Raw genomic sequence first — 18033 nt, 5'->3', positions numbered from 1 at the left:
GACTTTCTATTTAAATTCGTGATGAGTATTAGTAGGATAGGAATGCAAACTCATGTCTATGTATGTATATTTTTAATGTGAACTTATAATCATGCAAACATAATATTATGTGTACATGTAAGATTCATTTTTAAATGAAAAGTTGTTTGATGTTGGTGTATGGATTATATCTTGATAATGAGAGAGAACATATTCAACGATTACTAACATGATGTGTGTCAAGTGTGTGTGTGTGTGTGTGTATATACATCGCTGTTTTGGGCTTGAAAAGTCAGGTTATTACACTCTCATTTCAAAGTGCGCCAATCCTAACATCGCCCTCGCGACACCACAAGTCCTGTAATTAAGATGCTATATGTTAAGCTTGCCTTGGTGAAATTTATATGAGGCACAACCTAATAAGTAGGTTCTAGCCATTAAGTGCATGTAGTTTACTACCTAGTTTCAAAGGGTTTCTAGCATGCCTAGTGATCATCCTCGAAAGGTCGATATAAGGCTTACAAGAAGTGTGAAGATAACGGCCCTAAGTAATATTAGATTGGCATATCAACTACTACCATGTAAATAATCAAGCAAGAGTTGGATAATTTTATATGTTTTACCTAGACTAAAGCCATTGGGGGTACCGTTACTTCTTCATCTATTCTAAAGTTGATATTGTGTATATTCAATGTGTAATGAGTAATATGTAAAGGCACAAATTCATAGCCAATATATGCATGATAACACGAGTAAATATGCATGTGTAAAGCTGTAAAAAAATGATAACCAAATAAACACAACATAACAAATATTATAGCAATTAACAAATAAAAAGCAAATCTTAGTCTAAAAAAATTGTCCCTAGTAAAGTCACCATTCTATTGCACTCGACATCGCGACAACCTTAAAATTTTAAGGAAAACGAACAGATATCTAGCATCTTGTTCTTAGAAAAAATAGAAAATACTATCACCCCTTAAGCGTCCTACTTGAGGTAGACTGCATAGTTAGTTTTGTCTTAACTTGCTAAGGATTTGTTATATTATGCTATTGATGGTTTGCCTATAATATTGATGACTCTGGCATCATTGAATATTCAAATACAAATATTCATTCATGACTCCGACATCATTGAATATTCAAATACAATATTTCCATTTAGCTTCGGTGAATATATGAAGAACAAGTACAATATTCCTGATTATGGTGTTGGTGAATATTAGGGTTTTAAAACTATTTTCGATTCTAGTGTCAATATTCGTAACTATAATATTAGTGAATATCAAGGGTTTTTCAAATTTTGATATTAGTGAATACAAATATTTCTAATTCTGACACTAATAAAATAAATTTATTTGAATTAACACACACATATATTGGATGTCGGCCCAACAAGCCTTTTAATTTTGGCAAAATCCTAATGAACTTTATAAACTTGTTATAAAGTCAAAAAAATATAAGCAAATATTTTCGTATTATTTTTTTTCTATATATAAAATAATGCTTAAAAAAAAGGTCAATGCTAAAACATGCATAGGTTCTTAGATTTTTTTTTAAGTACTTTGCCATAAGCAAAACTAAAAAAATAAATTAACATTTACTTTTTTTAACATAATATACTGCCATATCTTGACCAAGGCCAAAGGCATATTTATTATATTTTTTTTTCTTTTACGTGTAAAAAAACACACAAGAAAAAAGCATAAAAGCAACAAAAGAAACCAAGCGAGAATTCACCCCTTGAACCCGATGGTTAACAGTTCAAAAGATTCATCTTTTTCTCTTACCTAAAACACCAAGGAACCCATGAAGAAGCAGCATGCTCGATGTAGCCTCATATTGAACACAGAAGTGAGGGTTGCAAGACGGCGTACCGGTCGTAGTAGTGAAGATTTTATTGCTCTTTGAATTCTTACTCGACGCCAGAACTACCTGGTAAAGCTGACGAATTAAAAAAAAAAAAACTCAGGGGAGAGCTTTGGGGGCTGAATGATGGCTCTGTTTCGTTTTCTTCTTTTTTTCTTTTTTGAAGGTTGTGATCTGAGTTTCAAGGGATATAATTCTCCTGAAGCTAATTCCATTCGGCTTTATAAGGGATATAAGAATCCTATCCAATCATCTAATCTTCTTTTGATTTTTCTCTTTTTCCTCGTCTACCTGACGCTTTGGCTGGAGATAATTATAACTCAAATTTGTTCCACGTTTGATGAAAGAAAAAAAGTACACCAACATTACTGCACTGTTGGGGATGAGTTTATCTTCACGTTAGGGCGCATCGTGGGGCAAAGGAAACTGCACCAACTAATGGGATTTGAAATAGACAATCTATCATTTGGATCGGATTTGCAAATGGACTCTTGAATTTTTACATTATTTATAAAATGATTATTGGTTTCAAATTTTTTCAATTTAGTTTTTAATTAACTCTTTAAATTTTTAATTGTTTTAAAATTACCCCTGATAAAGTCAATTAAACACCTTAGAGTCTTAATTCATTTCGGTTTCTGGAATTTTATTTCTTGCAATTTTAACCCAAATTGATTCCTCAACTTTGATAATTCTCCAATTAAGCCCTATTGATTAAACCAATTCAAAATTCAATTAAATCCCTAGACCTATCAATTCTTTTAATTTTAGCCAAATTGACTCCCAAACTTTATAATTTTATATGTTTTAATCCTCAAACCTTCAATTTGTGTTGTCTTGACAACATTCTCAAATTATTTTCCAATGTTTCTTCAACAAGACCTCAATTTGTTCATCCACCTGTAGTTCTGAAAAATTGTGCATGCTTGATTAATCTAGAATATATTTTTATTTTTTCAATCTTATATTTTATATATGTTTTTCCTTTTTACCCTTTTTATTTTTTATTTTAAAAAAAAATTAAGGAAAACTCAAAATTAGGTTATAACAACCAGAATAATTTATCTAGACTAGCCAATGGTTAGTGGCATCTGTGTTCAGATGATCAAGATAATTTATTTTGAATAGCTGATGACTAGTGACATCTGTGTTCAGATGTCTGAGATAATTTACTTTGACTAGCCGATGGCTAGTGGCACCTGCGTTCAGATGACCAAAATAATTTACTTGACTAGTCGATGGTAGTGACATCTGTGTTCAGATCACCGAGATAATTTATTTTGACAAATAGATGGTCAGTGGAATCTATGTCTAGATGATCGGGATAATCTATTTAGTTTAATCGAAGGCTAGTGGCATCACTATTCAGATGACCAGGATAAATTGTTAGTTGGGTTGGTTCAAAGGGAACTAAAAGTATTAGTATGACATGATTGTGGGAATATTGAATTTATTTAAAAGTTAAAGTACGAAAAATATGAACCTTTTACTTAGGTAGTTCAAAGGGTATATATAGCCTCTGAACTTTGTCATGTTCCTTGTATAGAGGGGTTAGAAAGTTATTTTCTCCTGGTAACATTGATAAGAGATAAATATCCTCTCATATACACAATATTGATGAGGGATAGATATGACCTACACAACATTAATGTTGATGAAAATATGGTAAGCTCTCAGAAAGCTTTTATATACCTAGAGATGTAGGGAGATGATTGATCTTGATTTTTAATATTTCATGTTAAAAGACATAAGAATAAACAAATAAATCATCATGACCCAATATGGGGCCTACAAAGATTATCAACTTCATATGTATTTGAACTTGGAATGATTCCAAACCCAAGGGTGATGGGTTTGTCATCTTGTCAGACCCACATGAATATAGACTTAGCGTGTAGCTGAAACTAAAGACGTTAGCTTTGGCATCTTGCTAGAACCATATACACTTGAACTCAACGCGTAACAGAACCCAAGAGTGTTGGGTCTAGCATGTCGCTACACCCACACATATAATTGGGCTCAGCGGGTACCTAAACCCAAAGATGTAGAGCTTTGCATCTTGCTAGACCCATACGCACTTGGGCTCATTGCATGCCTAAACCCCAGAATATTGGGTCTGGCATCTTACTAGTTTCATGTACTTGGGCTCAATGTATTGTTAAATCTAAGGGTATTGGGTCTAACATCTTGATAAACTCACATATATTTGGGCTCAGCACTTAGCTGAACTCAAGGATATTGAGTTTGACATCTTACCAGACTCACGTGTAGTTGGGTTCAGCACGTAGCTGAACCAAGGATGTTGGGTTTAACATCTCGCCAGACTCACATGATATTGGGCTCAACACGTAGCTAAAACTAGGGATATTGGGCTTTAAAACAAGCCAAATTCATGTCATCTGGACTTTATTTTCTTTCAAGTTTAGATATGGTAGGTTATTATCCTATTTTTAACCCTTTTAAACATGAGTTTTTTAAAAAAACATATTATATATATAAAATATTTTGATCCATGCACCATCACCCTCCCAAATTAAGGAAATATGCACATAGATTTGAAAAATGAACTTTAAATGAGATTGGATGGCACCATAAAAGGTTTTAATTTTTTTTTCTTCATAAAAATAAATTATAATAATCTTCTTGAAATATCATGTAATTATAATAACTATTTAAAAGTTAGATGATATTACAAAATAATATTTTAAATGAGATTTGATATGTAACTTTTTTAAAGAGGTTAAGTAATTAAACCTAATACATTAACACAAAGAAAATGCAAAACGTTATAGGAATTTGCAGCAACATGGAAGAAGCGTCCCTTGCAACAGACACAGAACCTGAATTCCTTCTAACATGATCAGAACCCCTCAGTACTGGCCCAGGAACGGTATTGGTATCGCCGCCTCCAACGCTGCGTGTTCCAGGGCTACTTCCTATCGCTGGGGTACCCTCATCTCTTGCAGGACTGTCACCTTTACCTCCACCTGTACCACCACTTCCACCCTTACCACCACTTCCATTGCCCATCCCCCCACCCCCACCTTTACCACCTCCAACTCCATTCCCTCCACCCCCACCTCTACCACCCCCACCACCACCTCCACCTCCAACTCCATTCCCTCCACCCCCACCTCTACCACCCCCACCACCACCTCCACTCGCTCCACCCCCACCACCTCTACCACCCCCACCCCCACCCCCACCTCCACCTCCACCTCCGCCACCTCCTCCGCCACCTGCTGCTGCTATTGATGTTACCAGTAGGGTAATGATTGTGACACCTAAGAGTATCTTGGTCACTTTATTGAACTTCATCTTCACTTCTGCACCAAAAAAATATTGAAAGACAATTCCCAATTAAAATCTGGAGATTATTTTTTATGTTTTTCTTATTATGAACAAGAACTTTTATTATTTTTTTTTGAAACAAAGAAAGGAATACAAGACCTATATATAGACATCGAGGAGAAAGAGAGAGATAGGAACTCATCAAGCGAAGCCGCGCGCGTAATTGCTTGTAACCATGTCAATGATGATCGACATTGTGAAATTTCTTTTAAATGACCTTCGAGTTGCTTCAGCTTGAGTGCTTTACTTGTAATAAAAATCAAGCATTTCATGTTTGACTTTATTAATTAATCATTTTAAGTTGATTTGACTTTATTAATCTCTCACATGTAACAGCAAGAATCCACCTCAACTACAATGGGCATGCATGATAGTATGACCTTTGACTTTTAATAAAATAACTTCTCACGAGATATCTGTAAAGGAATATCTACAAGAGGCCTTCATCTGGCCCGTCCTAGAGAGAAGGTTTGACTGCTATATATAATATCTAAAGAAATGTTACTGAAGAATTGTCAAGCAAAAGTCGCCCAAAATAACAGAATAACAAATGGCTTGAATTCTTTTAAATTAGTCCTCAAATACAATATTCACCATTTACATGTACAAAGAGTTGAATTAGGATACAAGCTTCTCAAAGAGAGAAGGTCTTCGGAACATTCTTGCTTTGACCAGAATTCACATTATAAGGCTAATGTGGTATGATTTTTTTAATTTCTAATAAATTTGTTTATTTTATACTGTATATCACATCTAATATATATTTTCCAAAACAAGTCCATATATCAAAATAGTGGAAAAAAAGAGAGAGAAAAACAAGAAAGAAAAGGCCGCCAGAGCCACGTTCGGTCTTCATCATCGACACGCGCCATCCTAGAAAGAAGAACATGATGAGATGATCCCAAAGTCATCAAGGAAGGCCGCCATCAGAGCTTTGAGAAGGCCGCATTCGCCACCCCAATGCGATGCCTCATATGTTGGCGCGTGTGGCAATGTTTTTGCCCTCCATTCTTCTATACCATTTCAATTTAGTCTTAGATTTAAGATAATTTTTTTATTTGATCCCCAATTTTCTTAAAACTTTCTATACCATCATACCCGAGGCCAACCACTACAATATTTAACAGTTTTACCGATGAAGTTTTTCCGTCGGCATGAGATTACTACTCCGTCGGTGAAAATTTTACCAACTAAGTCATCGACGGAATGCGTCCGTCGGTTTTTCTGTGGAAGTGTTCAAAACCTGGTTTGGTTTGGATTAAGTCAAAAAATTCATCTAAACCAAGTTTTTAAATTTCTAGAAAATTTGACATGGATGGAACTGAAAACCGATTTAAACTGACTTGGTTCAATTCGGTCTAGGTCGGTTTTTGTATTTGAAAATCAAAAAAGAAGGAAACTTCAAGCTTCCCAACACTTTCCCTATTTGTCTGACAAGTTTAAAGATTCAACAAATAGCACTAAAAATCCAGGGCCTGCAACAACAAAAAATTAATCAAATTAAGAACCAATCAGACAATGTCGATCTAGTATATAGATGATAGAAATGTGAAAAGTGAAGATGGCATTGGAAAGGAGTCTGCTCAGAAAAAAAATGTTGGCTTGGCATAGTGATGATTCTTGTCTGGTCACTAAAAGTGCACTAATAATTTGTAAAGGAAACTGTAAAAACCCTAACTAAAATTTTAAGAAATCATTGAAAAGCTTTTAAATTAATTTAAATAGATATTAATTGGACAAAACAATTACAGATACTTCAGCATAGAAAAAAAATTGTATGAATTCTATGGTAAACTTTGATTGTAGGAAATAAATAAATAAAATAAAATAAAATAGTTATTAATTGAATAGGAATTTTTCTAAAAGATAAATACAAACAAAAGTCTCCAATGAATTAGTATAAAAATCTTGATAATTTAAGTAAATATATAAAAATACAGTACATAAATTTGGATTTTTGCGTAAGAATATTTTTTACTATCTAGTTTTATGCTATCAAGCATAATTATTAATCCGACTGTTGAATCAAACTAAAAGCTTTTAAGTAGTTTCCTAACATGTTACATCTGAGGTTAAGATTTGAAGAGGATCAGAGTTTTGAAAGGCGGTGTAAAATTACCGGTTACGGCCATGAGAAAATATAGAAAATAATATATGGATTCATTAAGGAAAAAATTATAAATAAATTGAAAAGTCCATATCCCTTCCTTATGATCAGTTTCCAGCCACAAGAAAGAAAAAGGAAGGATCAATCTTTTTTTTTCCTTGCATTTTCCATTCAAATTCTTCCAAACATTGAGTTGGAAAAACATTACTATAAGCCAAACATTTAAGGGAATTTGAAGAGAGGAAAAGTTATGTTTAGTGAGAGACAAGGGATTGAGGAGGAGAAAGAAGAATTGAAAGAGAGAGGTGTAAAGAAAGTGATTTTGGATTCTAAACCTTTGGGAGAGGCACTAGGAGTTGGATTTCTAACTGGGGAACAAGTAGGTGCCTAACACCTTATTTCTTTAAATTATTATTATTATAATTTTGATTGTTGTACTGTGGTGTAAAGAAAAGGGTGAATGAAAAATGTGAAATGAAAAGCAAGCTTTGTCCTCCTTGATGGAAGCTAATGAAAGACAAGCTTGCTATTTTTTATGGAAGCCAATAAGTGTTAAGCTTATCATCTTGTACGGAAGCACTCAATAATGCTAACTCTGTCATCATGGATAGAGATAAATAAATGGTAAGATTTCTGTCTTGAAATGAAATTAATATAAATGATGATTAAGATTTATTAATTATTAAGATTTATTAATTATATTTCTGTAATTTTTATTATAAACACATGGTAGTCTTAGGCATACCCTAGTTTATTTATTCTTAATTTTTTTTATTATCACAATCTCACATAATTCTATAATAATAATATAGTTACAAATTATCCATTAATTTAAAGTTGAATTACAAAGAACACGTAGCGTATGTGTTTATATGGACCAAAAGGTCAAGACCAAGTCTAGGAAGAGTCAAGTTCTTTGACTAAAACAAATATAAATTTGGAATGAAATTTTATTAGGCTTTCATTAGACCTTGTTTTCTAAGAAGGTTAGCTTACTTTATACTGTTGACACAAATTTAAGATAACGATGGTTATTGAATCAACAATGAAACCTAGAAAAAAATAGGAAAGAAATATATATATATATATATATATATATATATATATATATATATATATATATATATATATATATATATTATGTGTATGTGTGCACGCGCGCGGTGATGAAAGATAGCATTTAGCTAGGTCCCAGGTTAGGTGCTTAGAACCTAGAAAAGAAAAGGAAAGAAAATATATATCCATTATGTGTATATGTGTGCGCGCGCGGTGGTGGAAGATAGCATTTAGCTAGGTCCCAGGTTAGGTGCTTAGTTAGTGATTTATTTTTTATGAAATCATAAATTAAAGTTTTTTTTTTTTTTTTTTGTTACCAAACTCCTTTTGTTGTCCTAGTTAACTAAGAAGTTTTCTAGCCATGGTTTAGCAATTGCTTGATTTGGCATGAAAAACAACTGTTACATGTGCTAGTTTGCATTTTGTCTCAAATTGCTTTTCACTTTCCTTGCATTATGATAGGTAACAATTGCATAATGTTGCCTTATTCCTTACATAAAAATCAAAATTTTCTTTCCTGAAACCTCCAATAGTAAACGTTTTTACTTTTGTTTGCTAAAACAAGTTCAAATTAAGAATTGAGATTGAGGTTCAAATATATACATGGATTTGAAAATTGAACTTCAAATTGAGATTAAAGGGCACCATAGATGGTTCTATTTTATTTTATTATTCAAAAGGATAAATTATAATAATTTTTATGAAATATAATGATTATTTAAAAGTTAGATGTAACAAAAAAAATTCAAAATATTCTTAATAGTTTTACACATTCCTTATTCTTAAAAGGAATGATTTTAACAATGTTAAGAATATTTTTAATATAAAGAGAGATTTTTGTACTTTAACTACTGAGAATCAATAAGCACTATGAAAGGATCTATTAGAGGTCCTAATTGGACCAATTACAAGATCAAGAGTTAAGAAGATTGAAGAGATGATTTTGGGATTAATTTTTTTAATATGTAGTTTTATACTAACAAGCATAATTTTTAATCTCACTGTTAGATCGGGCTGAATGTAATAACCCATAAAATTCAATTGATTTTGATATAATATTTATTCGTAATGAGCAGGAAATGAGGTTTTTTTTGTCATGGCCCTTTATATAAGGTATAATGAAATGATTCTTGGATTCTATTCTTAACTTCATAGAATTGTGCATTGCATGATATCATCTATCATTTCAATAACAAAGCATTTATGTAAGCTACATGTATATAAGATATGATAGTACTACAAAAGAAAAGATACATGTTCATTATGTTCATAACATAAAGTCTACATACACACCATAATTTATAAGTCATAAATTCAAATATCGTCGTCATAAATTCAAATATCGTCATCATAAACATTATGGTCATGAGATGTTCCTTTTACAAATCAAACTTGATGTAAGTGCATAAACATTTCTTATAATATAATTGAACAATGGACATATAATCATGATTGGATTAATATTTAATAAAGTAGGTTTCCATTAATAACTTTCTATCAAGTCTATCCTTAATATTTTACTTTACATCTTCATACAACCTTATGCTACATTATTTGATTCGAGTTATGTTCAACAACAACCGATGACATGTACTATGGTCTAGGAATCCTTGTACATATAGAATTTTTCCATATATAACTATTCATTCCTAATTATGATCAATTTTGTATAGGGTCCTTTAAACATTAATTTCGAATGTAAATGACATGTTATACTCTTTACTTCAAGGTATCAATAAATACTTTCAAATGAAATGGTTCACAACACACATTATCGGTGATCCTAGTATGGATCCCATTAACCAGAGTTAACCTTATCATTTACTCCTAGTTATCCAACATGGATATCATTAACCAAAGCTAATCTTTAGTGCTTATTCCTGGCTATCCAACATGGATGCCATTAGTCAAGGCTAATCTCATCATTCATTCTCGGCTATCCAACATGGACACCATTAACCAAAGCTAATCTTTTATACTTATTCATGGTTATTATATATGGATGTCATTAGCCAAAGCTAATCTCATCATTTATTCATGATTATCCAACATGGATACTATTAGCCAAAGCTAATCTCAACATCCATTCCTGGTTATCCAATATGGATACCATTAGCCAAAGATAATCTCAACATTCTTTACAATTCATAAATAAATTAAACAACTGAATTCGAATAGCAATATTATACAAGAGTACTTCAAGAATTTAATAGAATTAGATGAAGATCAAAATCACCTACCTACTCCTATTGTAGTATGTCCTTGCTCGGTCGAAGATCCAATTCCAGTTGCACCTCCTGATACATAACAAGATCATTACTCGGTATATTTTTATCTTTAGGCATCGTCAAAGATTATTTCCACACACATATATGCACACACATTCATACAAATGTTTCTTGTATTCGTGTATTTGCATGGAAATAATGTTATAATAAGACACTCATTCCAACTTTATTGAAGGTCATTAATGGAAAACTAGGTCATTATGACACTGAAAATCATCATCAACAACTAAGTCACTATGACACTAAAAATCAGCAACGAAAACTAAGTCACTTTGACACTGAAAATTGTTAACAATAACTGAGTCATCATGACACTGAAAATCATCAACAAAAATTCAGTCACTACGACACTGAAAATCATAAATGAAAACTGAGTTATCATGATACTGAAAATCATCAATGAAAATTCAGTCAATGTGACACTGAAAATCATCAACAAAAACTGAGTCATAATGACACTGAAAATCATCAACGAAAAGTAAGTCACTTGACACAAAAAATCATCAACAAAAATTGATTCATCATGACACTGAAAATCATCAATAAAAACTGAGTCAAATTGACATTGAAAATCATCAACAAAAACTGATTCACTATGACACTAAAAATCATCAACGAAAACTAAGTCCTACGACACTGAAAATCAACAACAAAAACTAAGTCACTTTGATGTTTCTTTTCCCCAAGTTCTTCTTCCTAAAGGATCATACGATAACCTATATATGGACATCGACCACAACATAGTTTATCTTCAAGGTTATATGAAGCAAGATTAACATGTAATGTTTCCAATCTATTACAACTTCACTCAATCATCAAACATTATTAAGGAGGTTTTATTAGTTATCATTGTATTCATGAAGGTTTTTCTTTCCTATTTTCTTCTAAGATGGTCAAAACCTATGTCTTTTCTCTACCAAACACACTTTGTGTTTTTACCATATCATGTCATCCATTTCTCATCTATTATAACATGGCATAATGTGTTATATGCATTCTAATTTATAAAGTTCTACTAAACATGTTCAAGAATCATATTTATTTCCCTAATCTTATCTAGTTCATCACAATGTTGCCAGGTAGTATTCAATTAAGTTCAAGCGTGCACATTTCAAGGATTTTCTTTCATAAGTTTTCATGGTGGCCGAAACATAGGACATTCATACCAAGTGTTCATTTCATCATTCTCAATCATATCATTTCAAATCATAAAACACAAGCTAGTAACTATTCTTACATTATACAGGAACTTAATCTCTACTATCTTGTTTGTTTCTCTAAGGATGTTCATCATAAAAGAAACTTCCCTCATTGTTTTTCTCTTGGCCAAGCATGTTGTCTTCATTCCTTCAAGTTTACTCATGTAAATTATCACTTTCACTACAAAAATATTTATGTTAACATGCATTAATCATACATTAATCATCTAAGTTCATAATCAAGTAAGTTATACAACCCATGATGCAAAACAAGGATATTAACATTTTTAAATTCTGTTTCAGCTTAGACATTTTATCTTAAATACTTGTCAAGGTCACAACTAATACATTGAATTATCTCATTCTATCCTTCATTCACCTCTTCTGTAGGCCGACCTTAGCTAGGGTTTTCTCTTTAACATGTATCAATTGTTTTTGTTATAGAATCTGAAATTATACTCTTCTCTTCCCAATCTTTTAACCTCTTCATTTAGTTTTTCACAATCAATAGATGCAAGAACCCTATGTCACCTCATTTGGGGTTTCCTTCTCATTCTATCTCATAGTCTCAAAACAACAAATATAAGAGCAAAGGTCATCCTTACCACATGAATTTAAATAGAATTTAGGGGAGTGTTTTGGTGGTTTTCTTCTTCTTCCTTTTGGTTTTTCCTTCCTCCTTCATTGTTGTTCCAGCCAACCTCTTCTCTCCCTCATCCCTTTAATGTTATTGGTTTTCTTTCACTCTTTAACTCTTTTCTCACTCAAGTATTCAAAGAATGTGACATGCAATGAGTGTTTTGGTGGAAATTTTATAAGAGAGGGTTTGTTAGGGTTGTTCTGGCCGAACCATTGAGGGAGGAAAAGTAAACTCTTTATTCTCTCAATATATTTATACTCCCTCTTAAATGAGGGTAGGTCAAGTTTGGATGTTGTTTACTCTTATCCTAGTGTCTTTTAGGTTATTCCTTGACCAGTTCCTTCATGTTTTCTCTCAAGTATTTACCAGTTCAACTCTTTTTTTATGAGGTTTTACACTAAAATTTAACCAGAAGATTTCAGAGCCCTTGTTTTCTATGGGGTTAATATTTCATAGTAATTGGAGCTTAAAAAGGCCCTGAGATAAAGTTCATAAGTTACTATATGGAAATTGTATTTTTTTTCCTAATTGTTTTAAGATTATCTTTCCTTCTGATTTATGTATTTCCTACAAGGCAACTTCCTAATTCTACAAGGACGCATTGGCAACAAAATTGGAGAATTAATTGGCCTACAAGGATAGAATAGATGGCAGCATAAGAGTTCTAATTATGTAAGGTTTCCTATTTACTAAGCAATTAATAAACAACAACGTAGGAGTTCTATTTTGTCAATGGATCAATGTTGTCCAAGGAATTAATAGTCAGTAGTAGCAACCCTTAAGTGTAAGGATACAAGTCAGCAACATTGTCTATAAAAATTAATTTCGGTAGCTTGTTTATTTTGGGAACTTATGGTAGCCTTGTTTTTATTTAGACTTGGGTTTTTATTATTTATTTTATAAACTTTAGGTTGTTTTAATTGGGTTTTAATGTCATCCTATTAGTTTATTAGGGTTTATTTTATTTGTAACCTATAAATAATTTTTTTTTTGGTTAAACAAGTCAGATTGGATTATTATTGATTTTTCTGCAACTTTTATGTGTTTGTGCAAGGATTGCTCATACATAATGGTTCTTCATGGAACTGTCTTAAACTTTTCAAAGATCAACTATCTTTGTGGCATTCTTCCTTGTACTTCTAGTTCGCGATTCCTTATAATTGCTGGGTTGGGGTCTTCATTTCAATAACTTTGATGTCTTAGTTCAAGTAATCATTGTTTTGAGTTTTTGCAATCCTTAAATTTGATTTTAGCTTTTTTAAGTTGTTTCTTTCTTGCATGTAGGTTTAAAGGTTTTTATCCTTTAGGTTCACATTAATTGGTACGAATGCAAGGCTCTAAAGTCAGATTATATCTTTCTTTAAGTTTTCGCATTGCTTTTTAGTATTTTCTTTAATTTGATTATTATGGCATAGTATAAAAATGTTATTTGGATTTTATTACTATCAAACTTAGTAACAATTGTTGTAACTTTCAATTTATGGCATATATATATATATATATATATATATATATATAAAAGAAGTTGAATTGCAAAGTTGAATTCTCCTACAAATTAAAAACTACAGCAATTTAGGATTGGAACATAAGGAAAATACACCACAATATGATTTTTTTGGGGCATTAGGTTTTTTAGTTTTGATATTTTATTTCAGAGTTGTTTGAACACAATTTGGGTTTCAAGTGATTTTGATTTGCACAAGTATTGTTTTATTGCTTCAGCTTGCTTTGTTAGATTCTATTTGATTACTACTTTAGTTTTGGGTTTGTTGGAATTATAATTATCGGTTCCAGGTTTTGTAGAGTCTTTAATCCATTTGTTCTTGCTTTTGCATTCATTTTTTATATTTGTTATCGTATTCGTTGTTGTTTTGATTTTGATATCATTTTCATATTTGTAATTTGTTTTTGTTGTTGTTTTTTGTTTTTGTTATTGATTCTTTTAAGTCCAAAAATCTAAGGGTGATGTTACAAAGTTTTTATCTTTATTTGTTTATGATTAGTTCCTTAAAGAACTAAAAAGGAGAGCATATGAGGTAAAAGGCGAAAAGATGAGTGTATTATCTTGAAAAGCCATATTTGAGTGAAACATAAGTGGAGTGACATCTTTTGAATGTAAGCACATGAGGGATTATGCGAGGACATATTTTCTTATTACTAACATGATTTTTAAATTTCAACGATGTCTTCCAAAAGCGATACATCACCACCAAAAGAGATGGAAAATCAGACTTTTATAATTTGATCTATGCAACAACAATTCAAGAGGATGAAGTTGAGGTTTTGAGTGGTTTTTGATAGGCTAGAGAGGTATGATTCTATGGTTGCTAATATGTAAGATGGGTCAAACTAAAAGGGTCCTAGTGTCAAAAGGTTGGAAAGGTGACCTACATTGTATATAGATGAGTTTGTTAACAAGCATGAAGAGGAATAAGCCAAAAACTTTGACCATGCATCAATCGGTCAAGGGGTTAGATTTTGATAGCCTAAAAACCAAAGAGATTTGGGTTTTCAGTAAGATGATCAATTTGGCTATAAGGGTGCAGAAAAGGATCTTGGTTACCATGATGAGATGGATAGAAACTTGGGGAGCATCAAGATGAGAATTCTAGTGTTTTAGGGGAGGAATGATCCTGAGGCTTATTTAGATTAAGAAAGAATGTTGAGCTACTATTTGATTGTCATAACTATTTAGATGAGAAAAAGATAAAACTTGTTGTCATTAAATTTACTGATAATGCTATAATATGGTGGGATTAACTTTTTTTGACTAAGATGAGGAATCGTGAGAGACTTGTTGATACTTGGGAGGAGATAAAAGTAATTATGAGGAAGAGATTTGTTCTAGAACACTACTATCAAGGAATTATATCAAAGGTTACAAAGTCTGACTAAAGGGTCTAAGAGTGTTGAAGATTATCATAGAAATCATTGTGATTCAAGTTAATGTAATGGAGGATAGAGAAGTAACAATAGCTAGGTTTCTAAATGGTCTGAACCATGATATAGCAAATATAGTGGAGTTGAAGTATTATATAGAGTTAAAAGACATTGCACACATGGCTATGAAGGTGGAAAGGAAACTTAAGAGAAAGAACAATACACAGAAAGTTGTTAATTCAGGTTTGTTTTTATCATGAAAGCTGAATTATAGGAAAGATGGGGTTGCCCCAAACCAAGCCAATCATGGGTGCTAAGGTTAAACCTTCTAAGGCAAAGAAAGAATTCACTAATAATTCTCTAAAGGTAAATATGATACTCAACTACTTGTAACCATAATATGAAGTGTTTTAGGTGTTTGGGAGCTGGATATATAGCTTCTCAATGTTCAAACAAGAGAGTTGTAATTTTAAAGTATCACAATGAGATTGAGTTTGAAAGTGATAGCACTGAAGATGAGATGTCACCACTTGAGGATGCTAACGATGGGGATATAAAGTATCCAGTTAAAGGAGAGTCACTGATTAAGATTAAGAAAGATGATTTGGAGTAGTATAGAGAGAGTATCTTCCATACAAGATGCCATATAAAAAAAACAAGGTATGTAATATGATTATTGATAGTAGAAGTTGTGCTAATATTGCGAGTACTACACTTGTTAGACATTAAATCTAAACACTATTAAACATCATAGACCATATCAACTTCAATGGTTGAATGAATGTGTAGAACTTAAGGCTAATAAATAAGTCATGGTGTCTTTTTTTATTAGAAAATATTACGATAAGGTTTTGTGTGATGTGGTTCTTATGCATGCAAGTCATTTGTTATGGGATGTTTATGGCAATTTAATAAAAGAGTAGTGCATGATAGGTTTAGAAATAGGTACTTTTTTATGAAAGATATGAATTTCATCACATTTGTATCATTGTCACTAAAACAAGTCTATAAAGATCATTGAAACTAAAAAGAGAAAGTGGGGCTAAAAGGAGGGAAAATTATGGAGAGGTGATAAGCTTTGAAAAGAGAAAAAAGTTAGATTTAGTTGAGAGAGAAAAGAATAGCAAGTTGGCTAAGAGTGGAGAGAAAAATAGAGAGAGAAAAAAAAGAGAAAATAGAGTATAAAGGTAAAAATAAAGAAGCATAAGAGTTTTTATAAAAGAAAATAGTATTGTTAAGAATGTTTTTTATACTAACAATCCTATGCAAAATAGTGTTATTGTTTTTTTGTTCCAGGATTATGGCGTATTACATATAGATGATGTTCCTAATAATGATTGGATTATGATGAAGAAAATGTTTGTAAGCTATAAAAGATCTAAGTTGCATCCTAAAAGAGATGGTCCATTTCAAGTTCTCATGCAAATTAATGATAATGCAAAATAGATCTTCCAAGTGAATATGATGTTAGTGTTATTTTTAATGTCTCTAATCCTTTTATATTTGATGTAGGTGATGATTTGATGTCGAATACTTTTGAGAAGAGAAGGAATAATAAAAACTAAAAAGCACTATAAAAGGATTCATTAAAGGTGTTGATGGGGCCAATATCAAGGGCCAAGAAGATTAAAGAGACAGTTTTGGGCTTAATTTTTTCTAATATGTAGTTTTATGTTAACAAGCATAACTTTCAATGCCCTTGTTTTATATGATGTTAGATTTTGTAGCAATCAGAGTTTGAGAAGGCCATGCAATAAAGTTCAGAAGTTACTATGCGGGAATTGTATTATTTTCCTTATTGGTTTAGGATTATCTTTCTTTTTTATTTATGGACTTGCTATAAGGCAACTTCCTAATTCTACAGAGACACATTGGCAGCAGAATTGGAAAATTAATTGGTAAGGTATCCTTGTTATACAAGGATAGGATAGGTGTTAGCATAAGAGTTCTAATTGTGCATATTATAATTACTTAGTTGCTCTAAAAAGCAAAGAAATATTTAGTTTTGGTCTAGGGGATTTTTCAAAATTCTATTTATCATAACATAGTAAAATGACTTTATTATCCTTAAAATCAAAATCTCTTTGTCTTGCCTATAGAGGCTTATTTGCACATTTATTTTGTTTTTTTTTTCTTTTTTGTAATTATATATATAAAGTGGTTGTCGTATTCAATGAGTAAGTTGTCCCGGTGTGTTTAAACGGTGCATGTGGTGACTTGCAAAGGCCAAGAATAGCCTTTCTTCGTGTTTTCTGATTCCTCAAGGTGAGGTCTACCTCCCTAGATGACATGTGTGGTGTAATTCCTTTTCATTTAATACTTTTCTTTTTTCTCTCGCATCCTTGATTTCCACTTCAAACCTTCTAAAATTTCACAGTAGCCCTTCAATTTGATTTTCCTTTAGATTTTGTTCTTGTTCTTGTTCTTGTTCTTTCTATTGATATATTTTATTTGACTTATTTTATGAAATTGAAATTTGTTTTCAATTTCATCCTTCTTTATTTTTTTAATTTCTTAGATTTGGTCCCCATTATTTTGATTACTATTTATTTTATTTAAGATTGTTTAAAAATGATTTTGTTTTACTATTTCATCCTTGTTCATTTTCTTATTGCTATTTTTGTACTTTGAAAAAAAAATTAATTGATATTTTTTTTTATTTCA

At 31.6% G+C, this 18033-nt stretch overlaps 1 protein-coding gene across 1 annotated transcript; it reads right to left on the bottom strand.

Annotated features, from left to right (window-relative positions):
* Window positions 1-4602: 4602 nt before the first annotated feature.
* LOC18101844 (uncharacterized) lies at window positions 4603-5166 on the bottom strand. The gene has a single exon (XM_024607567.1). It carries the CDS (start codon window positions 5164-5166, stop codon window positions 4603-4605), a length of 564 nt encoding a protein of 187 aa, XP_024463335.1.
* Window positions 5167-18033: the final 12867 nt, after the last annotated feature.

The sequence above is a fragment of the Populus trichocarpa genome, chromosome 8 (genome assembly GCF_000002775.5).
Source record: "Populus trichocarpa isolate Nisqually-1 chromosome 8, P.trichocarpa_v4.1, whole genome shotgun sequence".
Lineage (NCBI taxonomy): Eukaryota > Viridiplantae > Streptophyta > Magnoliopsida > Malpighiales > Salicaceae > Populus > Populus trichocarpa.
The sequence above is the reverse complement of the archived record's forward strand: the minus strand, read 5'-3'. Positions and strand labels throughout refer to the sequence as shown.